This window comes from Mustela nigripes, chromosome 7 (assembly GCF_022355385.1).
Source record: "Mustela nigripes isolate SB6536 chromosome 7, MUSNIG.SB6536, whole genome shotgun sequence".
Classification (NCBI taxonomy): Eukaryota; Metazoa; Chordata; class Mammalia; order Carnivora; family Mustelidae; genus Mustela; species Mustela nigripes.
In genome coordinates this window covers 78,286,687-78,308,812 of record NC_081563.1, presented here as the reverse complement: position 1 = coordinate 78,308,812, position 22,126 = coordinate 78,286,687, and the positions used below count along the sequence as shown (strand labels likewise).

Sequence of the window (22,126 nt, the reverse complement as noted above, 5' to 3'; positions counted from 1 at the left end):
GCGTGCAGGCGGGATGGGGGGAGGGGCAGCGAGGGAGGGGGACAAAGACAGAACCTTAGGCAGACTTACCGCTGAGCATGGAGCCCGATGGGCAGGGAGCATGGGGCCCGAGCTCAGTCCCAAGATCCTAAATCATGACCTGAGCTGAAATCAAGGGTTGTAACCCACTGAGCCACATAAGCACCCCCCAATATACATTTTAAAAAGATAATTCTTATTGATTCATGGAGACTGGAATAGATGGGATTGGAATGGGTGCAAGAATAGTTACAGGCTGTTGAGTAATCCTGGCTTGAACTAGACAGGTGTGGGGAGGAAGAAATGAAGAACAGTAATAGACTACAGAAATATTTTGTAGTTAAGAGTTAATTAGATCTTATGGTAGAACGGATTAAGAGTTGAAGGAAACAAAAGGATTAACTCTTAGTTTTGTGGCTTAAATTGCTTTTTGGACTTAATAAGGGGGAAAACTGGAGAAGGAATACGTCTGAGAGAGAGATCACTTTGCAAAGCCCAGTTTGAGATGCCCATTATGTTTTCAAGAGAATATCGCAGGTAGTTGTCAAAATTAGTCTGGAGCTCATGTGGAAGAGAGCCAGGGCTGGAGATTTCAAGTTGGCGTTCTCACTCATCAGAGAGGTGGTATTAATGCATCAAAATGTGGGAAGATGTGGGCCTCAGGATTTGAGATGGCCAGGAGAATGAGTACCCTCCCTTGATAATCTCTGGATTTCAGCTTCTTATTTCATCTGTAGTTTTGAAATTCATCCTGTATTATATATTGACTTGATTTTGTTAATTAATTGATTCTGATAATTCTTTAGTGACTTTTCTGGGGTTTTTTTCCCCCTTCCAATTTTGGCTGATCATGGGTATCAGAATTGAAATAATAATAAAATTTATGTCTTTTGTGCTGTACTTGAAAAATCTGCTTAGGTTTTGAGATCAGTTACTGAAATTGCCTTTCCTTCTTTCTCTTCTTCAGGCTGACTTCTGTAAACTTTTCTGCATATGTGTACGTTCTCCTGAAACCTATAGATCTGCTTTTTTAAAAATTAATTATTTTAAATATGCAGTATATGTGTATGATATGAAAATTGAAAGATACAGAAAAGTTTTCCTACCCTTACTCATCCATTACTTTTCTGAAAGTAAGCCATGTTCCTAGGTCTCGTGAGTCATTCCGTATCACTTCACATAAGATTAGTTGCATGGTATTCATTCTACTCTTATCATATCATGATTTATTTACCAGTTTCCTAGTATAGACTTAGGTTTTTGCTGACTTTTATTATGCTGGAAAAGGTTCTTCAAAAGATACCACTATAAATAGTATCATTTTCTAGGAGTATGAATATACCAGGATAAGTTCCAGAGTGGAATTGCTGGGTCAAAGAGTTTATGCATTATAAATCTTGATAAATACTGCCAACTTGTTCTTCCTGCAGAGGTTATACCAGTGCGCTTTCTCACTAGCAGTGAGACAGCACAGTGTCATGTGTTGACACATGTCAACACAATGAGTTACCAATTCCTTGATCTTTGCTGCTAATCTTGAGAGGTGAAAAATGAGTCTTCCTGAGTCCTGTAGAATTTGAATGATTACAGAGTGGCTTTGATTGGATTTTACTGAATTAATGAAATGATGGTTTTATGATTGTTAGTACATGTATGTGTTTTTTCAGACCACCGCAAGTGTTCCTAAGTGACTGAAGAACATTATTTGATTATATTTGAACCATACATTATCATATAAATGTTTAAACCACTAAGTATCCTTAATTTGCAGGTTTTATCTGAGAGAACTAATATTGAACTTTGGGTTTGTGCCAACATTATTCGTCTCTTTAATGATGATAACACAATTCCCTTCATTATACGGTATCGAAAAGAGCTTATTAATAACCTCGATGCTGATTCCTTGAGAGAAGTTCGACAAACCTTGGAGGAGCTCCGGTAAGAAACCTGGGAAGGGAGGAGGCTACTATGAGTGGAAAGAGGCCTTGTGAGCCAGTGAGGAGAAACAGTGAGGAAGTGAATGACAGCATATTTCAACAGTCCCATTGTTTTGTCTTCTTGAATTATTGTAATTGAATGTAGTCGCCTTGTGACAGAAGACGTCAGGTTCATTTTACTTCTTTAGGTGTGTACAGAGTCCCTCTGCTGGAGCATTTATGAATAGCTTGGGCACACATGAGCAGGAAGGAGGTTTGCCTTAAGTGTGTGCTTAAGAGTTTGACCTTCATATTCTCTCATAGAAATAGTTGTGTGTAATGGCAAAGGAAGGAAACAGAAACAGAATCTTCAATAGCTTATATAAAACTGTCCTCTTAATACTATGAAGTCCCTAAATGGTGAGGTTTTTTTGGCAGTATAGAGTTTGGTGGTAAATATGTATATTTCCTTTTTCTGATCTTTTAAAGAGCATGGTAATTTGGTATTAGTGGGTTTTAAGTTTTGTATAGCTGTAGAATGAAAAGCATCCCTTAAAAAATTATACTTCTGGACTTACTGTAATGACTCAGAAATAAGCATGCAAAGACTAAAAGATTAACTGTATTTTTCGGTAGAGTTTATTTAAACATTCTTCACCGTTCATGCATTTATTGCCTGTCTCCTACATGCCAGCACTGTGTTGTTAATGTGTGTGTTCTTCAACTCTACGACAAGGATCTGATAAAAATTGGATAGAATCTTACCTTCAAGCCATTCTAAAAGTGCTAAAAGTTATTTTTTACAAGCAGCCTAATAATCTTCTTGGGTGGGAGGAACCTGCATGTCACTAGCATTTCTATACCTTTTGTTGAAGTTCTTTTAGTGCCAGGAGGATTAAAATGCTAATAGGTGGAGAGTTACATTTTCTTGAAAAGCAAAATCAATTAGCCAACCCAGAAGTAAATGACTAGCTAATCAAGTGGTTTCAGATTTAAGTCTTCCAGGCCCAAGTTAGTATAATAAAGCATCAAGGGATACAAACTAGAGATCCTAAGAGGGGAAGAATCTACTCCAGCTGATGACTGACATGTGGGCTTCACACAGTTTGCCAGCTTGTCCTATCCTCCGCCCACCCCACCAAGAACCTAGTAATCTGAGTTTTTATATAAAAATTTTCAGGGCCAGGTGAAACTGTCTACAGGCCACATGTAGAAGGCCAGTAGTTTATGAATTGTGAGGTAAACTTTGTTTGGTTGAAGGCAAGATAGTGAAGAAAATCTGAGAATTTGGGGACCTGAAATTGAGGAAAGTATCACAAACAAGGATAGTTTACTTTAAAAATTAAAGGTATTCTAATAATTTTTGGTTGTATGGGGGACAAATAGAAGCTTTATGTCAAGATTACTATTACTTCTTTTCCTATTAAAAAAAAAAAACACTTCATAAGTGTTCATTCCCTGGGTATCTGTTAGTAGTGAAATACTTCAAATATTAGTGGAGGATATTTCTCTGAGTAAGTGGGGGCATTGACTGGGTCTTGGAAGATGTTTGTATACCATGCAGAGATTTGGAAATGGGATATGGTCTCTCTTTTTTTTCTTAAGCTCAACATTTTCTATAACTAGAGTATTGATTTTCAGTCTGTTAATTGCTATCTGTAAAGGAGCAGTGAAACTAATGTAGTGGGTCATTACCACTTTAACAAAAATTAGAGAATAGAAAATGTAAGAGTGTGATTTATGTAGTAAAAGTAAATATTGTTTCCTGAAAATATTTACCATATGTTTATTTAACTATTGTATATATTTATATTATGTTTCTGTAACTTTATCTAAAATTATTTATATGTATATGTGTAGTAGGTTGCAAGGTGAAAAATTTTTTACTGAGGGTCACTGTTAAAAATGTGAATAACAAAGGTTGATTATATATAGTAGGAAAAGCTTCCTATTTTCTCTAAAGATGTCTTTCCTCTTCCATATGTGCAATCCAGTAGGACACTGGCCTTTTGTCAAAATAACCCTGGTGGGCTTCAGCCCTTGAAAACAGTCTTGGGCTACCAGGAATGTAAAAGATACAGAGGCTGTAATCTAAGTACTGCATATGCTTCCTATTTAATTGACAATCTTTTTTTTTTCTTTTTTGTAAGTAGATTTTTTTCCTATCAATCATTTCTAATAATCTATATTTTCATCTAACTTTTTCCCATCATTTTAGCAGTTCCAATTAGGCAGATGCTGTAAGTAGTAACAGGTATCAAAATAAGATGAGAGGCATTAGATATAACAATAGGATTTGTATTCATAGTACAAAATCATCATAAAGTGGTGGTATGACTGTGCCCTTGCTCCTGCCTATGCATTGATCCTGGAATCAGCTTTTCTTTGTGAAATCTTGGCTCTCTCCATTGGAGAATGGTATTTTGAAACCAGGTATGGGTGCTCGGTTTGCTGGTCCTGAGTGGTGATACCCAGTAGCAATGAGCACATCTAGCACCCATAACTTGATTTCTATATACTAGTCACCTGATTCCAGGGCTGGGGCAAGGAAAGTAAAAGCCTGGAATATTGGGTGCCAGAGAATAAGGAAGTGCTCAAAGAATGATGGGGATATGTCAGAAGAAAACAGAAACTAGCCTGGAGGGGTTACTTCTGGTCAAATTCAGAATAATTGAGCATCAAAATAAGTGTTCATAATGGATTATAACCATTAAATTAAAAACCCTGAGTTTGTGGTAATATAAATAAATCAGCAAATAAATTGAAAGTTTAATAAGGAGTGGGATAAAAAATAGTTTTATAGTACCTTTCCAAAAAATACTTAATTATAAAGAAATAAAGTGGCTGCATGATGGAGAAACCCACAGACACTATCAGATGATCTAAGGTGATTAGTAATGTACAAGTGAAAACCATTTGCCCCCTAAAGGATGCAGTGATAAGAACATGGCATTACTTCTGTAACATCAGAGAAACTCAAAACTAGGACGTTCTACAAAATAACTGGCCTGTAACATCTGAAGTATCAAAGCTTTGAAAATCAAAGGGACACTGAGGTACTGTTTCAGCTTGAAGGAGACCATAGACACATGGCAATTACACACAACCCACTCTTAACAGAATTTGCTGTCAAGGACATTAATGAAACAGTTGGTGAAACTTGGGTGAGATCTGCAGATTAGAATATAATAATACATCTATATTCATTACCTCATTTTGATGGCTATATTATGTAAGAAGAGATTCTTGTTTATAGAAAATATACACTAAAATATTTGGGTAATGGTAACTTATTCTTAAATGGCTAGGAGGAGAAAAAATGTTTTTATCTTACCTACAACATTCCTGTAAGTTCGAGATAGCTCAAAAAGGAAGTTTTGACACATAAGTCTTGTATATTACAAAAGTTTTTATTTCCAGGGCTGTTGCAAAGAAGGTTCATAGTACAATCCAAAAAATTAAGAAGGAGGGGAAGATGTCTGAGTGCTTGTTAAAAGCCTTGCTGAACTGTAAAACTTTTGAAGAACTAGAACATGTGGTAAGGAACTCTTTTAATCTTTTTTTTTTTTTTTAAGATTTTATTTATTATTTGACAGACAGAAAAAGAGGGAATGCAAGCAGGAGGAGTAGGAGAGGGAGAAGCAGGCTTTCTGCTAAGCAGAGAGCCTGATGCAGGGTTCAGTCCCAGGACCATGGGATCATGACCTGAGATGAAGGCAGGTGCTTAACGACTGAGCCACCAGGGTCCAGGGAACCCTTTTAATATATATATATATATACATATATATATATATATATATATGTATATATATATATATATAATTTATTTATTTATTTGAGAGATAGAGATTACAAGTAGGCAGAGAGGCAGGCAGAGAGAGAGAAGAGAGAAGGGGAAGCAGGCTTGCTGCTGAGCAGAGTGCCCAAGGCGTGGCTTGATCCCAGGACCCTGAGATCATGACCTGAGCCAAAGGCAGAGGCTTAACCCACTGAGCCACCCAGGTGCTCCTCTTTTAATCTTTTAATATAATACCTATCTAATTATATTATGATTTCAATCTTTTTATAGTTAAATAAGATCTGAAAATAGAAAGCTAAAGTCATCAGCCATCATTATTTAATTCAATAAAGTGCTTATTCAATAAATATCTATCAAATGATTTTTTGTATGGTTTGCTAAGATAAATAATGCAGACTTCTTGTCTCCAGGGCATTCCCAGTTGAGTGGGGAGACAAAGGAGTATAGGTTATGGAATTGAGAATCCTAAAGGAGAGTGCTCAGCTGGAGGCCTCGCTGTGAGGGTCTTCAGCATGTAATTGGTCTTTAAAACCATGAGAATGGAAGATTTCACTCTGAGAGAGTTTGTGGATAACCAAGTCAGGATAGACCATTGAGGAACACTAACTTTTGAAGCGTGGGTGGAGGAAGGGAGAACTGAAGAAGGAGACGTGGAAAGAATGGTTAGGGAAGTAGGAGGAGAATCAGGAGTAATGACACCATGAAAGATTATAGGGAAGAGAGTCTGAGAAGAAGGTAATCATCATTTGTTAAGTAAATAAATGTAGTGGGAGATTTGGCAAGATAAGGACTGAAAAATGTATATTTGGTAAGTAGGGGATCATTGTGCCGCTTTCGGATACTGCTTTCAGCAAGGTATGAGGAAAGAAGCCGAATGGCTCAAGTTGAGGAGTGAATGTGTGTTAAGAAGTAGAAACATTATGTGTCAGTGGCTATTAGCTATTAGAGAAGCTCCCTTGGGTTGAGGAGAGGACCTTCTAGTCCTTATAATCCAAGCAGAGTTTTTAAGGTGAGTGAATACAAACAAATGACTAATGTGAAGTGAATAGAAAAGTGTAAAGAGTCAGATAAGGAATGACCATCTTTGTATAGCTGGTAGTCTCTGGTTAGTATTAATTCATCCCTGAAGAGAGAGGAAAGAGTTGAGAAAAGGATGTCTTTAGCATTCTCAACATGTCTTCTAATTTTGTGTTTTAATTTTGACTTGCTTTTTAAACTGAATGATATGGTATGTTTTCTGACTTTTTTTTCCCTTCTAGTCAGCTCCATATAAAACTGGGAGCAAAGGCACAAAAGCCCAAAGAGCTAAGCAGTTGGGATTAGAAGGAGCAGCCAAGACACTGCTTGAGAATCCAGGGGAGCTCAATCTGCTATCTTACATTAGACCCAATGTGAAAGGTACCAGCTTTACTTCAAGAGATTATTCTTGTTTCTTTTTCTTTTTCCTTTTTTAATTTGAAAACTATGTAAAAAAAATTGTTTCATTACGTAATGACTATACAAAAGAGTATTATAGCACATAAGGAATAAATAGCTCTAATAAAATAAACCCCTATATACCTCCTGCCACCATTCAGCATTCAGCTTCCTCTTTTGATGAAGTGCCTGTTCTAGTCTTTTGCCCATTTTTATTATATTGTTTCTCTTTTTTTAAATTAATTTATAAGTACTTTTTAAGATAGTCTTTCTGTTATATGTATTACAGATCTTTTCTCCCAGTATGTAACTTCTTTTCACTTTCTTTATGCTGCCTATTAAATAAACAGAAAATAGGTCTTAATTTTACTAGTTTATTAATCTTTTTAATTTTGCTAATCTTTTCTCTAAGATACTTGCTTTTTTTTTCCTTTTTAGAGAAATTGCTTCATTTCCCAAGGTTTTAAAGAATGCCCTATGTTGTCTTGTAAAACTTTGATTCTTTCTAAAAATTTATTTAATTATAAAAGTCATCTACTTTTTAAAAAGAATTTCAACAATTCTGACATAATTATTATAAAGTGAAGTTCTATTTCCACACTTCTACTCTCCAGGAGTAAAGGGTCCTTTTTCTGAAATGTATCTTCCTAACCTTTTGTGTATGTGTGCACAAGAATAAAAGTGAGTTGGAAAGAGTAGGGGAGAGAGAATTTCTAAGAGAAACCCATGGAAAGTGACTACTGATACATGTCAAAATACATTGGTTTTATTGACAAAATAAGCCCTAGAGCGAGAGCTCTTTGAGAAAGACTGGCTTTTTATAGGAGTGCTCTGACAGGATAGGATGGATGGGGAGATTGGTGCTCTCCTAAGTACTATGCTCATTCTAATTTCTTTAGCCTTCTGTTTATTCTTTTGGCTAGGAGAACTAAGTGTCTATAGGGGGCAGTATCTGATAAGAATATCCACATTCTGTACTACACTGTAGAGAATGCTAGCATATTATAACCTGCTTTTATTTTAAACTATTCAGCAATGTGAGATTGCAATTAAAAGATTAAGGATGAGTGTCTAAAAATACAAATGTCTGTTCATATACAAATACACTCATCTTAATATTTGTTTTGAAAATGGCATTAATTAAAAGAAAAAGCACAGAAGTATTGAATTTAGAGATGGATTGAAATGAGTAAAACTCAAGTTTGTTTAATTTTTTAATGTCTATTTTTAATTGGATTTTCAAATGATGCAATTTTAATGTTTTACTAGTGGCTGAGACTATAAAGCCAAGCATTAAGGTCAGCCACAGTGGGGACTTTCTTGCCCAGTAATAGTATGTTTTCTTAGAATCAAATATTAGAGTTTTCAGAATATCAGATACACAAAGGTTTATTGTCTGTTTTTACTCTTTTATGATTGATTTCCTTTCCTTTCCACCTCCTTTGGTACAAAGTTTTCCTTAGTTTGCACACATACTGAGTTCCTACTGAGTAGGTTTGATAACTCTGCCTCTTTAAGGCATGGCTGTATATGGTGATGTTCATGAACTACATGGTGATGGACACTTGGTGGTACTTCTGATAATGGGGCTCCATCAGGGCTCAGTGCAGTTACGGAAGTACTAGCACATATATTGAACTTTCTGTTTACTTTATTCCCTCCTCCCTTTACTCTGATCATAAATGTCGAAGAATTACAATTAATTCCAAACAAGTTAGATACTGGTTTTTAAGTTTGTTTGGATTGTTTTTTCTTTTCTCTGTCCCTTCATTGCTTGGGCTATACACATACTCATGATCATCCTCAATTCTCTTAGTTTTCTAAAGAAATATTTTTTATCATTCCTGTCATATCTCAAAGAAATGTTTAAGAAACCAGCTCTTTCACTGTGAAGTGGAGGACACTTCTTACTTGCCACAGACCAATAAGAACTTGGTCTGAATCAAAAAGATACACATGTCACAAATGGACTATATCCTAGAATTTTCAGAATATCTCCATGTTGTTTAGAAGGAGGAGTAGTTGATTGCTCTGTTGTGTGGAATAAGAGGTATCCTTACTGCAATTAAAGTGAAAAGAAGTGTTTGCCCTTCAATTTTTATTACAGTTGTGGAGCTTTGAAGAAACTGGCTGGGAAGTTTTTACTACAACAAAGGAGATAGGATTTTCTGCTTCTTTGATCCTTATTTTCTCCTGATTTCATTGAGGTTCTAAACTTTTTGAACTCTTATTATTTTCGGCTATCTTAAGCCCCAATGATCAATTCTGTGTGATGGAAAAAGATGCTTATTCAAACATACAAGATTCTTCCCAGTCCTTTCTCTTCCTAGTTGGGACTGAGAGGGAGGTAATATAATTTGGATGAGTTACCCAAGTGACTCTGATCATTTCTACCTCCCATTAGGAACCCCTGCTCTAGAGGTAGCTCAAGGTACCTCCCCAGAAGTGGTTTTTTGTTTTGTTTTGAACTTTAGTGGGTATCAGAATGATCTGGAATGCTCTGCAAAACAAAAATCCCCAAATATACAAAATGTTGCTCTAGCAATGTTGCTCTAGTGTAATTTTAATTAAAAGTTTTTGTTTTGTTTTGTTTTAGTTTATTTGATAGACAAGTAGGCAGAGAGGCACGCAGAGAGAGAGGAGGAAGCAGGCTCCCTGCTGAGCAGAGAGCCCGAAGCGGGGCTTGATCCCAGAACCCCGGGATCATGACCTGAGCCGAAGGCAGAGGCTTTAACTCACTGAGCCACCCAGGCACCCCGTAATTTTAATTAGATAAGGTTTATTAATTATAAAAAATTTTCAAATTGTATTTGCCAAAAATGATGGGGGCTTTTTAAAGGTCTCTTATTATAATAATAAAATATATAACTTCTTTTTTCTGTTCTTTATCATTAATGATTCTCATTGGAGATACATTCCATCTTTACTTCTGACTTATTTCCTGGTGTTTTTATTAAATTTTGTGTAATGATGCTGTAAGGTGCTTTGGAACTCCAGGAATTAGTGCATAGTGACTGGTTTTCTGAGATGAAGCCTGATACAAGGAGAAACTTACCCAAGAATAGACATTTATTGACTGCTTACTATATGTCACAGCTGTTCTAGGTCCTTTACATATACAATCTTCTATCTCTCAAAGGTAATTCACTCCTGAAAATCCCCCTATAGGGAAACTCTCTTAAAATGTAAACAGAATTTGTAGTAATTTTAATGGTTAAGTTTCTTTAAAATAATTGTAGTTATTTTAATAGTTAGGATTAGTTATAACAAAATCCAACAAGGCATACCACTTTATTAATGACTCCATATGTCTGTCTTCTTACTCCCTTTGTCTTTTATATTTATTACTCATTAAAACTATGCTTTCAGAAAAACATATTGAGTTAGTGCTTGTGTATTTCAAACGTTAATATGAGAAGAAAAGCTTTAACGGATATAGAACAACTAAGAAGAAGTGGGAAAAAAGCAATGCAAATGATCTTTCTCAGTGTATATATAAGTTGACATCACAGGGGACATAATGTTCAAGAGTCACTGCTATAAATTAGCAAACCAGAAGCACTTGGAAAGAACTTAATGCGCCATTGGTAGACAATTCAACTATGAAGATGAATGACATAATGGCTCTTGTTTGGTGCTCATGAGATTTGAGAAATTCAAATGGGTCATTAAAAATGTGAATAAATGCCTCATAAGTCAAAATAAGAATATCAACAAAATTACTTGTAAAGAGTAGTTTTTGTAACTGTTATGAAATAGTATACCTTAGGTTATGACTCTGTTAATACATATTTCCCATAGCACACTTATTCTTCATAAACACTTCATGAAGCAGGTGCTGTTATTCCATTTTTATAGGAAACTGAGGCACAGAGAGGTCAAGTAATTTGTCCAAAGTTACACATTTGGTAACTGATGAAACTAGGATTTGACCTGGCGGCTGGCTCCAGAGCTGCATTTTTTTGCCACTAGTTTATATGGTATGAAAGGTCCTGTGTTACTGCTTTGGAGACTTGTTATGTTTTTGCAGAGGTAAAAAAAAAAAATAAATAAATTTATTATGATTTAATTATTGACTTAAAAAACCAATCTGTAGTTCTTTCTTTGTTTTCCTCCTTACCCTTCTCCTCAAGGACTTTCAGCACTCCCCGATATTGAAACAGGAGTGCAGCATATTTTAGCAGACATGATTGCTAAAGACAAAGACACGCTTGACTTCATTCGAAAATTGTGAGTAACTCTTAGAGAGTTTTCTGCTTTGTGAACTCATGCTGTTAAGGGTCATATGGTTAGTGCTAACACTAGTGTTCATTAAAATCTTTATTTTTAGACTCCTTTTTTGGTAGCAGAACTCTTTGTTCAAGCAACAGAACCCTAATATGTAAAACAGATAAAAGTAAAGTTGCTTTAATTGAATTCTAGGCAGGGAGCCTGGAACTCTGCCTGCTCATCCGCCTTATGCTGACACACCTCAGTGGAGGGCTCTGAGGAACAGTTGAAAAACCATTGCACTATACGATGTATGCTAGAGAGTCATATCCATTTAGACTGGGTGGCAGGCTTCTTAGACATACTGTGATGTATGTACTTTACATGTATTATAATATCTCATTTCTGGTATTTATAAGTGATTGAGTTAACTTGAGAATGTTTAATATCAGGTATAGATAAAAGTGCTGACCTCAAAATGAATTTCAGCTGATGGAGAGAGCTGCTTATCCATGGTATCATGGTCCATTTATAAGAGATTAAAACCTCATGACCTAGGCCCTACTTGGGCTTTTGGATTTTATGCCTCATTAAAAAAAGATATTATCTTAAAACCCATTTTAATATGTTTTTCAGCTGTGTATCAGCAGAGAAGACAGGGCTTTGCCAGCAGTTTGCTCTTATTTCTCCACATCTCTGAGGTGTGCAGAGAGGAAAGGTAGAGATGAATCAGTTGACTGCAGTGGCTTTTCAGGGTTTTTGTTAATACAGGGAGAGAAGTTTCCTATTTCCTCAGTAATAGTAATTCCTAGTAGGAATGAGTGAAAGGAAGAGAATCGCCTAGGTTTAAATGTGTTTATAAGTAATTATTCTCCCAAACTTTGTTTCAGTTTTATACACCATCCCTGGAAGCTGTTCTGCCATATCCTCGTTTCCCTTCTTTTTAGCTTTTACTTGGCTCTGACTGCCTAATTCAGTGGTTAGAAAAGGTTGATCTCTAGAACAGAATTATTGATCTGGTATTTGTAGTTTTGGTCTCTTACATGACTGCAGATGAACTGATTTAGGCCTTGCATAGGAGGATTGGGTTGATATATATATATAGAGAGAGAGATATGGAGGACCTGTGCTAGCAGAGTCCTCTTTTCATGGGTCAGTACGTTTTTATACTTGGGCATCATTAAAAACAAAAATCTCATTTGGTAATAGCAGAAATTTTTTGCTAACATTATTTCCATATAATGTGTTTCTTTACTAACGCACATATTAATAACTCATTTGGTAATAGCAGAAATTTTTTGCTAACATTATTTCCATATAATGTGTTTCTTTACTAACGCACATATTAATAATTAATAATTAATATTAATAATATTATTAATAACATAATAATATTATTAATATTTGAATATTTGTTTATCTGGACAGGTGCCAAAATAGGTATATTTGTATCCAATCATCTCTGGCAAAGGTGTCCTCAAAAAAAGTAAATGAGAAGGATGTTGATAAGTTTCAGCTGTACCAGAATTTTTCATGCAACATAAGAAACATCCAGCATCATCAGGTAAATAAAGACACTGCTTATCCATGCTGATAGTAATAATAATGATGATACTTTGGATTTCCCTATTACTTTACTTGTAGTAAAGTAAGGAATTGAAAAATTGTAAGGCAACCATTTTCTTTTTTTTTCATATAAATTCGTATAATGTCCCATTTTTCCCATTTCGCAATTGCAGAACTCAAGGCCCAGAAAAGTTAGTAAAACTGAGTATTATTAGCAGAGTTGACAATATACCACTTCAGATATCTTGACATTTTGGCTGGTGATCTTTCATAGTAGACTTTGCTTCTCACTGTGCTTGGCTTTGAACTCAATACTGGATCTTTTCCATATGACATACAAATTAGAGATAATCTGATTTAGAATAAAGTGTGAAATCTCACTTGGTTGTGTAAATTATAGTTATTATATTTCTGTCTCTTAATATCATTTTTCAGTTTACTAATTGTTTTCCTTATTGTTATATCTACAATGTGGAAAGTGGCTTTTATGTTATATGGGGGAAAAAGATGATTTACAAACTGAAAATAAAATAATACTGGCTTTACATTTACTTATTTTTACCAGTGTTCTTTATTTCTTTGTATGCTTTTGAGTTACTGTCTACTGTCCTTTCATTTCTACCTGAAGGACTTCCTGCAACATTTCATGTAGGGCTGGTCTACTAATGACAAACTCCCTCAGTGTTTATTTGTAAGGTCTTAAAATTTGTTTTTTTGAATTTATTTTTAATTGTGGTAAAATGCTAATGTATTTAACTTACAACTTTACCGTCCTAACCATTTTTAAGTACATAGTTCAGTAATGTTAAGTATATTTACATTGTTGTGCAACCAATCCCCAGAACTTTTTCTGGGTATAGAATTCTAGGTTGACAGTTTATTCTTTCAGCTCTTTGATTTTATCATCCCATTGTCTTCTGGCCTCCATGGTTTTGATGAAGTATCAGCTATTTAACTTACCAAGTTCCTAACACATGATAAATTACTTCTCTTACTTCTTTCCAGATTCTCTGGCTTTAGGTTTTGACATTTTGATTATAATGTGTCTCACTGTAGATCTCTCTGAATTTAATCCTTCTTGGGGTTCATTCTGATTCTTGAATGTGTTGGTTATTTTTTATGAAAACTGAGAAATTTGGATCATTATTTCTTCAAATATTCCTTCTGCCTCTTTCTTCTGTCCTGGGTCTCCTGTTATACATATGTTGGTATACTTGATAATGTCCCACAGGTTTCTTGAGCTCGCTCGTTCATTCTTTCTTTCTTTCTTTTTTCTTTTTCTTCTCAGACTGTATAATCTCAATTGACCTATCTTCAGGTTTGCTGATTCTTTCTTCTCCTTGCTCAAATGAACTACTGAACCTTTCAGTAAATTCTTCATTTTAGTCATTGTAGTTCTCAGCTCAGAATTTCTATTTGTTTCTTTTTGTAATTCTCAGCTCTTTATTGATATTCTGTTTGTTGAGACCACGGTCCCCTGATTTTTTTTAAGTCTCTGTCTGTGATTTCCTTGAACTCTGAGCATATATAAGATAGTTGATTTAAAGTGGTCTGGTAGGGGCGCCTGGATGACTCAGTGGGTTAATCCTCTGCCTTCAGCTCAGATCATGATCTCAGGGTCCTGGGATTGAGCCCTACATCAGGCTCTCTGCTCAGCAGCAAGCCTGCTTCCCCCTCTTTCTCTGCCTGCCACTCTGCCTACTTGTGATCTCTCTCTCTGTATCAAATAAATAAAATCTTTAAAAATAAAATAAAATAAAATAAAGTGGTCTGGTAAGACCAGTGCCCAAGTTTCTTCAGGGATAGTTTCTGTTAGTTTCTTTTTTCCTGTAAATGCGTCATACTTTCTTGTTTCTTTGCATGTCTTGTAATTTTATATTAAAAACTTGACATTTTGAATATTATAAGTTGGCAACACTGAAATCAGATCCTCCCCCTCAGTATTTGTTGTTGCTGCTGTTGGGCATTTTGTTGTTTGTTTAGTGCCTTGTAAACTATTTTTGAAATGTCTTCATTCTTTGTTGTGTGATCACTGAAATCTCTTCCATTAGCTTAGTGGACCACTAGTTATTTGACAGAGATTTTCATAATGCCTAGATAGGCAAAACAAAACAAAAAAAATTCCTCCTAGTTCTTGCAGATTGACTGTAGGGGGTAATCCTTCAACATTAGTATAGCAAGGCTGTTTACAGCTTTGCCCTTAACCTTCACTTCCTGTTTGCATGATGCCCAAAGGTTAGTCAAAGGTGAAAGCTTAAGGTCTTTTCAGAACATGTGTCTAGACCCAAGCATGCATACAGACTCCCAAGATTCTCTGATTTGTGGAGGAACTTTAAAAAACCCCTTTCCCCTCAAGTATCTAATATTTAAGCTTTTTTATCATCCAGGTTTTTTGGTCTGTTTGACTGTAATCCTTGTAACAACCTGCTGTTGTCCCTTACCCCTCAACACTGTGACTAATTTATTTGCCTTTAAATAGTTTTGAAAAATGCCACTGAAGAGAATGGCTTCTATCCTGGGGAAACTCTGAGACAGGCAAAACAAAGGCAAGCCCTTGAGTCCATCCTTCAGGGAAACATGAGATAGATCAGAACACACGATCACTGCTTTGGTGAGTGCTGTGAAGTGTGTAAATGTGGCGATTCACAGACCTGTACCCCTGGGGATAAAAATATATGTTTATTAAAAAAAAAGAACACACAATCACAAATTTTTGAGAATAAAGTCCATGTTGCTCCCTTTGGCACTAGCAACCTGTGCTAGGAATGTATGAGCCACTGCTCATCTGCAGAGTAGAGGATGGCAAATGGGTAAATTAATTTTCTTTAAAAGTTCCTCTGGTGATTGTAAGTTTTTTTTTTTTTTTTTTTTTAAAGATTTTATTTATTTGACAGACTGAGATCAAAGGTAGGCAGAGAGGCAGGCAGAGAGAGAGGAGGAAGCAGGCTCCCCGCTGAGCAGAGAGCCCGATGCGGGGCTCGATCCCAGGACCCTGGGATCATGACCTGAGCCGAAGGCAGAGGCTTTAACCCACTGAGCCACCCAGGCGCCCCGATTGTAAGCTTTTTATTAGGTCACAGAGTTCTGAAAAAGTTGATTTTGACAGTTTGGGTCAGTTTGCTAACTGTTGTAGAGGGATAGACTTTTGGAGTTCCCTTCTTTATCATGTTGGTGATGTCATACCTAACAGCATCTTTAAAGTGTGCTAACAGTCCTTGCTCTATTCCAAGACCAGAATGTGACTTTAGCATAAACTGCCTTTCTTTATCTTGTTTCATGGTTTTTAGGTTTAGGTTTACTTTGGTATCCGGATTGCAACCTGTATTTTCTTAATGGAAATCGCTTCCTCCCTTATTTTAATCTTAGCCCTACAGTTACATGAAATGCTTGCTTTTAATCCTTTTGCCAGAACTTTCCAGTCTTGTTGTGATGAAGCTTATTATTCAGTTCAGTAGGGAGTTGGCCAAGCTTTGCTGTAGAGGACCAGAGAATAAATTCTAAATTTTCTGAGACAGCTAGCTTTTGCTGCAGTTACATAACTGCCATTGCAGCTGATAGTAGTCATAGATAATACAGAAACAAGGGCGCATAGATTTTAATTAAATTCTATTTATGCAAGCAGATGTTTGACTGGATTTGGCCCATGGACCATAGTTTACTGACCGCTGCTCTTCTGTATGTCTCAAGGAGGATGTATGTGTACAGTATTCTCTGAGTTTTAACACATTCACAGTTGTTTCCAATGGTTTGATGCATGAACCCCTTAGATCAGTATAATATTTTTTGTTTTTACTTTCTTTCTTTAACTTTCTTAAATATGTTGGTCTGTTGTTGCCTTGCTTTATATGTTCTTAAGAGAAATCAGATGGCAATCCAGTTCTTTTCTCTAGAAATACCAAAGATGTGGGTCCATGTTGTTTTATTTTCTTTATTAAGGTTTCATAGGAAGATGAGGGGGAGATTTGGAATCAAGAGATTGCCAGTGTTCTCCAAGCCTGGAAGTCCTCAGTATGACATTTTTAAAATTAATTTTTCTTTCCATCTGTATTTTACTGTTTAAAGAAAAGATAATGAAAAAAATTAGAGTGCATTACCTTTCATGTGATATTTTCCATCATTACAACTATTAATTTTTTAACTTAAACAGTGATATACAGACGTGAAAAGGTATTTGTTTGTTTGGTTTAAGGTAAAACATGAAGAGTCATCAATTATCACAAAATTTTTCTTGGACATTTACTATATATTCATTCCTACTTGTGTGGAGGTGACATGGCCTTTGCTCTTATTAGTTGTAAGAGTTACTTATCTGTTCTAGATCTAATTCTTTTATGTGATAAATGATTTGCAAAGCTTTTCTCCCATGCTATATATTCTTTTTTTACTTTCTTAATGGTGTCCTTTGATGTGTAATTTTATTGAAGTCTAATCTATTTATTTTTTCTTTTGTTGATTGTGCATGTAGTGCTACATGTAAGGTCTTACCTAACTCATAGTCATGAAGAATTTCTCTTATATTTTTTCCTAACAGTTTAATAGCTTTATGTCTTATGTTAAGGTCTATGACCAGTTTTGAATAATTTTTGTGTATGAGGATGTAGAGGAGTCCAGCTTTATTCTTTTGAACATAGCTATCCAGTCATCCCAGCATCGCTTATTGAAAAGATTGTTTTTCCCAATGAATTGTCTTGGCATCCTTGTTGAAAATCAATTGATTGTAGGTGTATGGATTTATTTCTGAACTCTTAATTTTATTCTGCTGATCTATGTGGCTGTCCTTATGCTAGTGGCACACAGTAGTGATTACTATAGCTTTGTAATAAGTTTTGAAATCAGAAGGTAGGAGTTCTTCAACTTTTTTCTTCTTTTTCAAGATTGAATCTGGGTCCCTTGAATTTCTATATGACTCTTAGAATTTGTCAATTTCTGCAAAGAAACTAGCTGAGATTTGGTAGAAGAGCTTTGAATCTGTAAATTATTTGTGGTAGTATTTCTATTTTAGCAATATTTAAGATATTGCTAAACTTGGGATATTTTTCCATTCTTTCAATTTCTTTTAGTGGTGTTTTGTAGTTTTCAGAGTGTTTCCCACATCCTTTGTTACATTTATTCCTGAGTATGTTACTCCTTTTGGTGCTATGGTAAATGAGGTTATTTTTGTTTTTTCGTTTTTTTAGAATGCTTATTTCTAGTGTATAGAAATTGATTATCCTGCAATCCTGCCAAATTCTTTATTAGTTCTAATAGTTCTATAGTGAATTCCTTAGGGTTCTCCATATATAAGGTCATATTATATGCAAATTGGGATAGTTTTCTTTCTTTTCAATCTAGATGTCTTCTATTTCTTTTTCTTGTCTAATTGCCCAGGCTATCACCTCCAGTATGATGTTGAATAGAAGTGGCAAGAGGAGACCCTTGTTATTTTAGAGGGAAAGTATTCGGTCTTTCACCATTAAATAATGATACTATCTGTGGGGTTTTTATATGTGATCTTTATCACATTGAAGAAGTTGTTTTCTATTTCTAGTTTGTTGAGTGTTTCTGTTGTGAACAAACCTGAAATTTTGTCAAATATTCTTTCTGCATCTATTGTGTAAGAAGATTGTATGGCTTTCCTTTTTTATATTATTGGTATGATATATCATGTTAATTGATTTTGGGGTGTTAGACCAACCTTTTATTCCTGGAATAAGTCCTTCTTAGTCCTAGTGTGTAATCCCTTTTATATATTTATGGATTTGGTTTACTTTTTTTATTGAGGATTTTGATATTTGTATTCATAAGAGAGAATGGTTCTCATTTTTGCAATGTCTTGTCTGGTTTGGGTATCAGGGTAAATGGAGTTGAGAACCTTTTTCTTCTATGGTATATTTTAGAAGAGTTTGGAAGAGTTGATATATTTTGGAATAATTGATGTTAATTTTTTAAATGGTTGCTAGAATTTTGTGGTGAAGACATCTGGGCTTGGACATTTTCTTGTGGGAAAATTTTAAATTACTAATTTAGTCTTCTTTACTTATTGTAGATCTTTTCAGATTTTCTGTTTCTGTTTTATTCTGTTTTGGCAGACTGTCTTTTTAAGAACTTTTCCATTTTATTTAAGTGATATAATTTAACATGTTATTCGTAGTATTCTTATGATCCTTTTTATTTCTATAACTTCCATAGTAATGGCCCCTTATATTTTTGATTTTGGTAATTGGAAAGCTCCCTCCTTTTTTCTTGGTTTAGTGAAAGGCTTTTCAATTTTGTGATATTTTCAAAGAAAATTTTTGGTTTTGCTAGCATTATTTTGTTGTTTTTCTATTCTTAATTTTTCCTATGTCCTTTATTATTTCCTTTATTCTACTTGCTTTGCGTTTATGTACGCTTCTTTAAAGGAATGCTTTTAATGTATCTTAAGACATTTGCTTAAGAGACAGACAACCTGATCTGATTTTAAATTTTTATTTCACTTGTTATCTTTGTTATTTGGGATAAATTAGTTAAAAAAAATTAATATGTAAAGTGAAGATAATATATATCCCCCTGTTAACTTTGAAAGTTAAATGAGATAAGTATTTAAAGGGCTGAGATAGACCTCACAATTAGTAAATGCTTAATGACAACAATTAGTAGTTATTATTCCACTTGGGAATTTGCATGCATCCTTATCTTAGCAATATATTCTCACAAATATAGAAAGAAAATTTTGTAACTCTGGGTGATCAAAAATTTTTGATTAATCAAATCTGAAAAGATTTTTAGATCACCAAAGTCTCTTCCTGTGAATGTCATAGGCTTTGTACCTGTATTTTATTTAAAAAAAAGACTTTTTGAAAAAAGTTTAAAGAAATTATTATTTTTAAATACATGTTTGGTAAATAAATTAATAAAAAATTGATACAGCTGTAGGCTGGATAACCACTCTGTTTATTTCACCAATGTTGACTGGTTAAATTGATCATTTACCTATTTAGTAGATAATCAGTCTTTGCTATATATGTGTGCATTCAGATTCTGGCAATTAACCGTGGAGAAAATTTGAAGATACTGACTGTCAAAGTCAACATTTCTGATGGAATAAAGAATGAATTCTGCAGGTGGTGCATCCAAAACAGGTCTGTTTATAGAGGTTTACAGAATTTTCTGTTTTCCATTTCTAACATACTACACTGAGATCTATATGTACTGATACGGGAAATTGTCCATTCTGTTAAACAAATAGATGCTGACAGACAATGGATATGTGTCCTTTTTACATTAAAAAAGTAGAAATGTTGTGTATGTTTAAGTAGGAAACAGGATATATTATATATTAAAATAAATTATTAATAGTGGTTATCTCTCGGGAAAGGGACTTTTACATTAATACTTTTTTGTACCATTCAAACCTTATACAGATTGTTTTCTCTTATGAAAAGCTAAATTAACAAAAACATAGTGCATATGGTATATCTGTAATCTTTTGATCATTAAGGATAATTGAAACAAGAATATGATTTATTAGATATGACAATATAAGTCTCTAAACATAGGTGCAATTTACTTAAAAAGTTTTGCACATTAAGGATGATTGAAACAAACATTAAGTTTATTGGATATTTCAGAGAATTGTCCAAACATATAACTCTTTATTATCCTTTTCATTTGCTAAGGGAACATTTTAAAATAGCACTACAGATTTGTATAGAACTCCTAACTTTTAGTTTTAACTTTTCAGAGTGTATTTGATCCTTATAATAATCTGTTCAGTGAGTAGAGCAGATTTGTAGCTGCCATTTAACCAATGAGAAAATTGATGCAAAGGTAAAAAAGCTTGCCTAGAAGTTAGGATGTGTAGATTTGGGGTATGCCTCTCACAAGTTAGTTCTGTTTAACATTAATTTAGGGAGATTGCTGGGAAAGCTCTCTGAAGAGGTAGATGAATTTTTCTTTGGGAGGAATAAGTGCTATATTTTTTGGAAGTTAGCTCTCTTGTCCAATATCATTCTTTCATCAATTGATTGGAAATCAGTTTGCCAAAACCCAATTCCATAAAAGATCATCTTGTTTAATGACCACATAATGCTAACCAAGGACCCATCAAGTGAAACAACTATGTCAATATTAGTCAGTACATAAATTGTATAAGCCATAGAAACCAATTATTTTATATCCATTCAGTGGAATTCTATGCAACCATCTTAAGAAAGTTGAGATAGAGCTAAAATTGAGATATAAATATGTCTTATTAAGTTAAAAGACAGTTTATAATTAGTATTTATAGAATGGTCTCGTTAATGGCAAAAAATAGGTCTATATGTATGTGTAAGAAAATTTTTGAAAAAATACAGATGATCTATTTCATAGCTCTTGTGTGAGATTTTAATTTTCTGTTGTATAGCCCCCTGTAGAGTTTTCTTTAAATGAAAGCTTATTTCTTGTGTAAACAAACAAATTTCATTAAAAATAAAAAGGAAATAAATACCTAAAAGAAATTATAGATTTAAACAATTGTATAAAGAAATTAGATAATTTTAATTTAAAATATGATGAAGTTCCAAGAGTTTCATAAAAAGAACAAAATCCCAGAAATGGATATATCTAAGTTTGAATTCCAGTTATATGACTTCTTATTCTTGTGACTATGAGCACATTACTTAATTTCTTTCAGTTTCCTTATTGTCAAAGTGATGAGTAATACCTTTTCACAGATTTAAGAGAATTAAATGATATTCCATTTAATTGTGTAGCCTTCAGTGGTATCTTGTTACTACAAAGTAGTGGGATTGCTGAATAAAACTCTTTTTTAGAAATGACTTTTGTAAATAGATCACAGTAAATTGGAGACAACTTCTATCTTATTTTCCTATGAATGTTCGTAATACACAGTATCAGAATCTGTAGTTAAGGGACTTATTATTTAGGCTTTAAACTGTTACCTTCACACTAAATAAATGTTAAGGAATGATTTCCTTGGAGAGATTTAAATGGTTTTTCATCTATATTTTATTTCATTCAGTTCTCCTCCAATTGAATCGTTAATATTATGTGAATGTGACTTATGCTATAATGCTATACATTACTATGGTATAGTGATATAAGTTTCAGTTACATTCTAGAAGTTTCTCTCCATGTATAGATAATTGAAGAAACTCTTCTATGGGAACTAAAGAACACAACAAGAGCCAGCTGGGAACCAAAGAACCATTCACAAGGAATTGTTTTCATTTTTTAAACA

General features: G+C 34.3%; 1 protein-coding gene across 3 annotated transcripts in view; it reads left to right on the top strand.

The window, feature by feature from the left end:
* Nucleotides 1–22,126, top strand: part of SRBD1 (S1 RNA binding domain 1) — a 199,150-nt gene that overhangs the window by 23,339 nt on the left and 153,685 nt on the right. For all 3 annotated transcript variants that reach the window (XM_059406227.1, XM_059406226.1, XM_059406228.1), the window contains exons 5-10: nt 1,790–1,956; nt 5,355–5,472; nt 6,993–7,131; nt 11,283–11,379; nt 12,787–12,922; nt 19,921–20,024. In XM_059406227.1, coding sequence (XP_059262210.1) covers nt 1,790–1,956; nt 5,355–5,472; nt 6,993–7,131; nt 11,283–11,379; nt 12,787–12,922; nt 19,921–20,024 — 761 coding nt within the window. The remainder of the gene's footprint in view (nt 1–1,789; nt 1,957–5,354; nt 5,473–6,992; nt 7,132–11,282; nt 11,380–12,786; nt 12,923–19,920; nt 20,025–22,126) is intronic.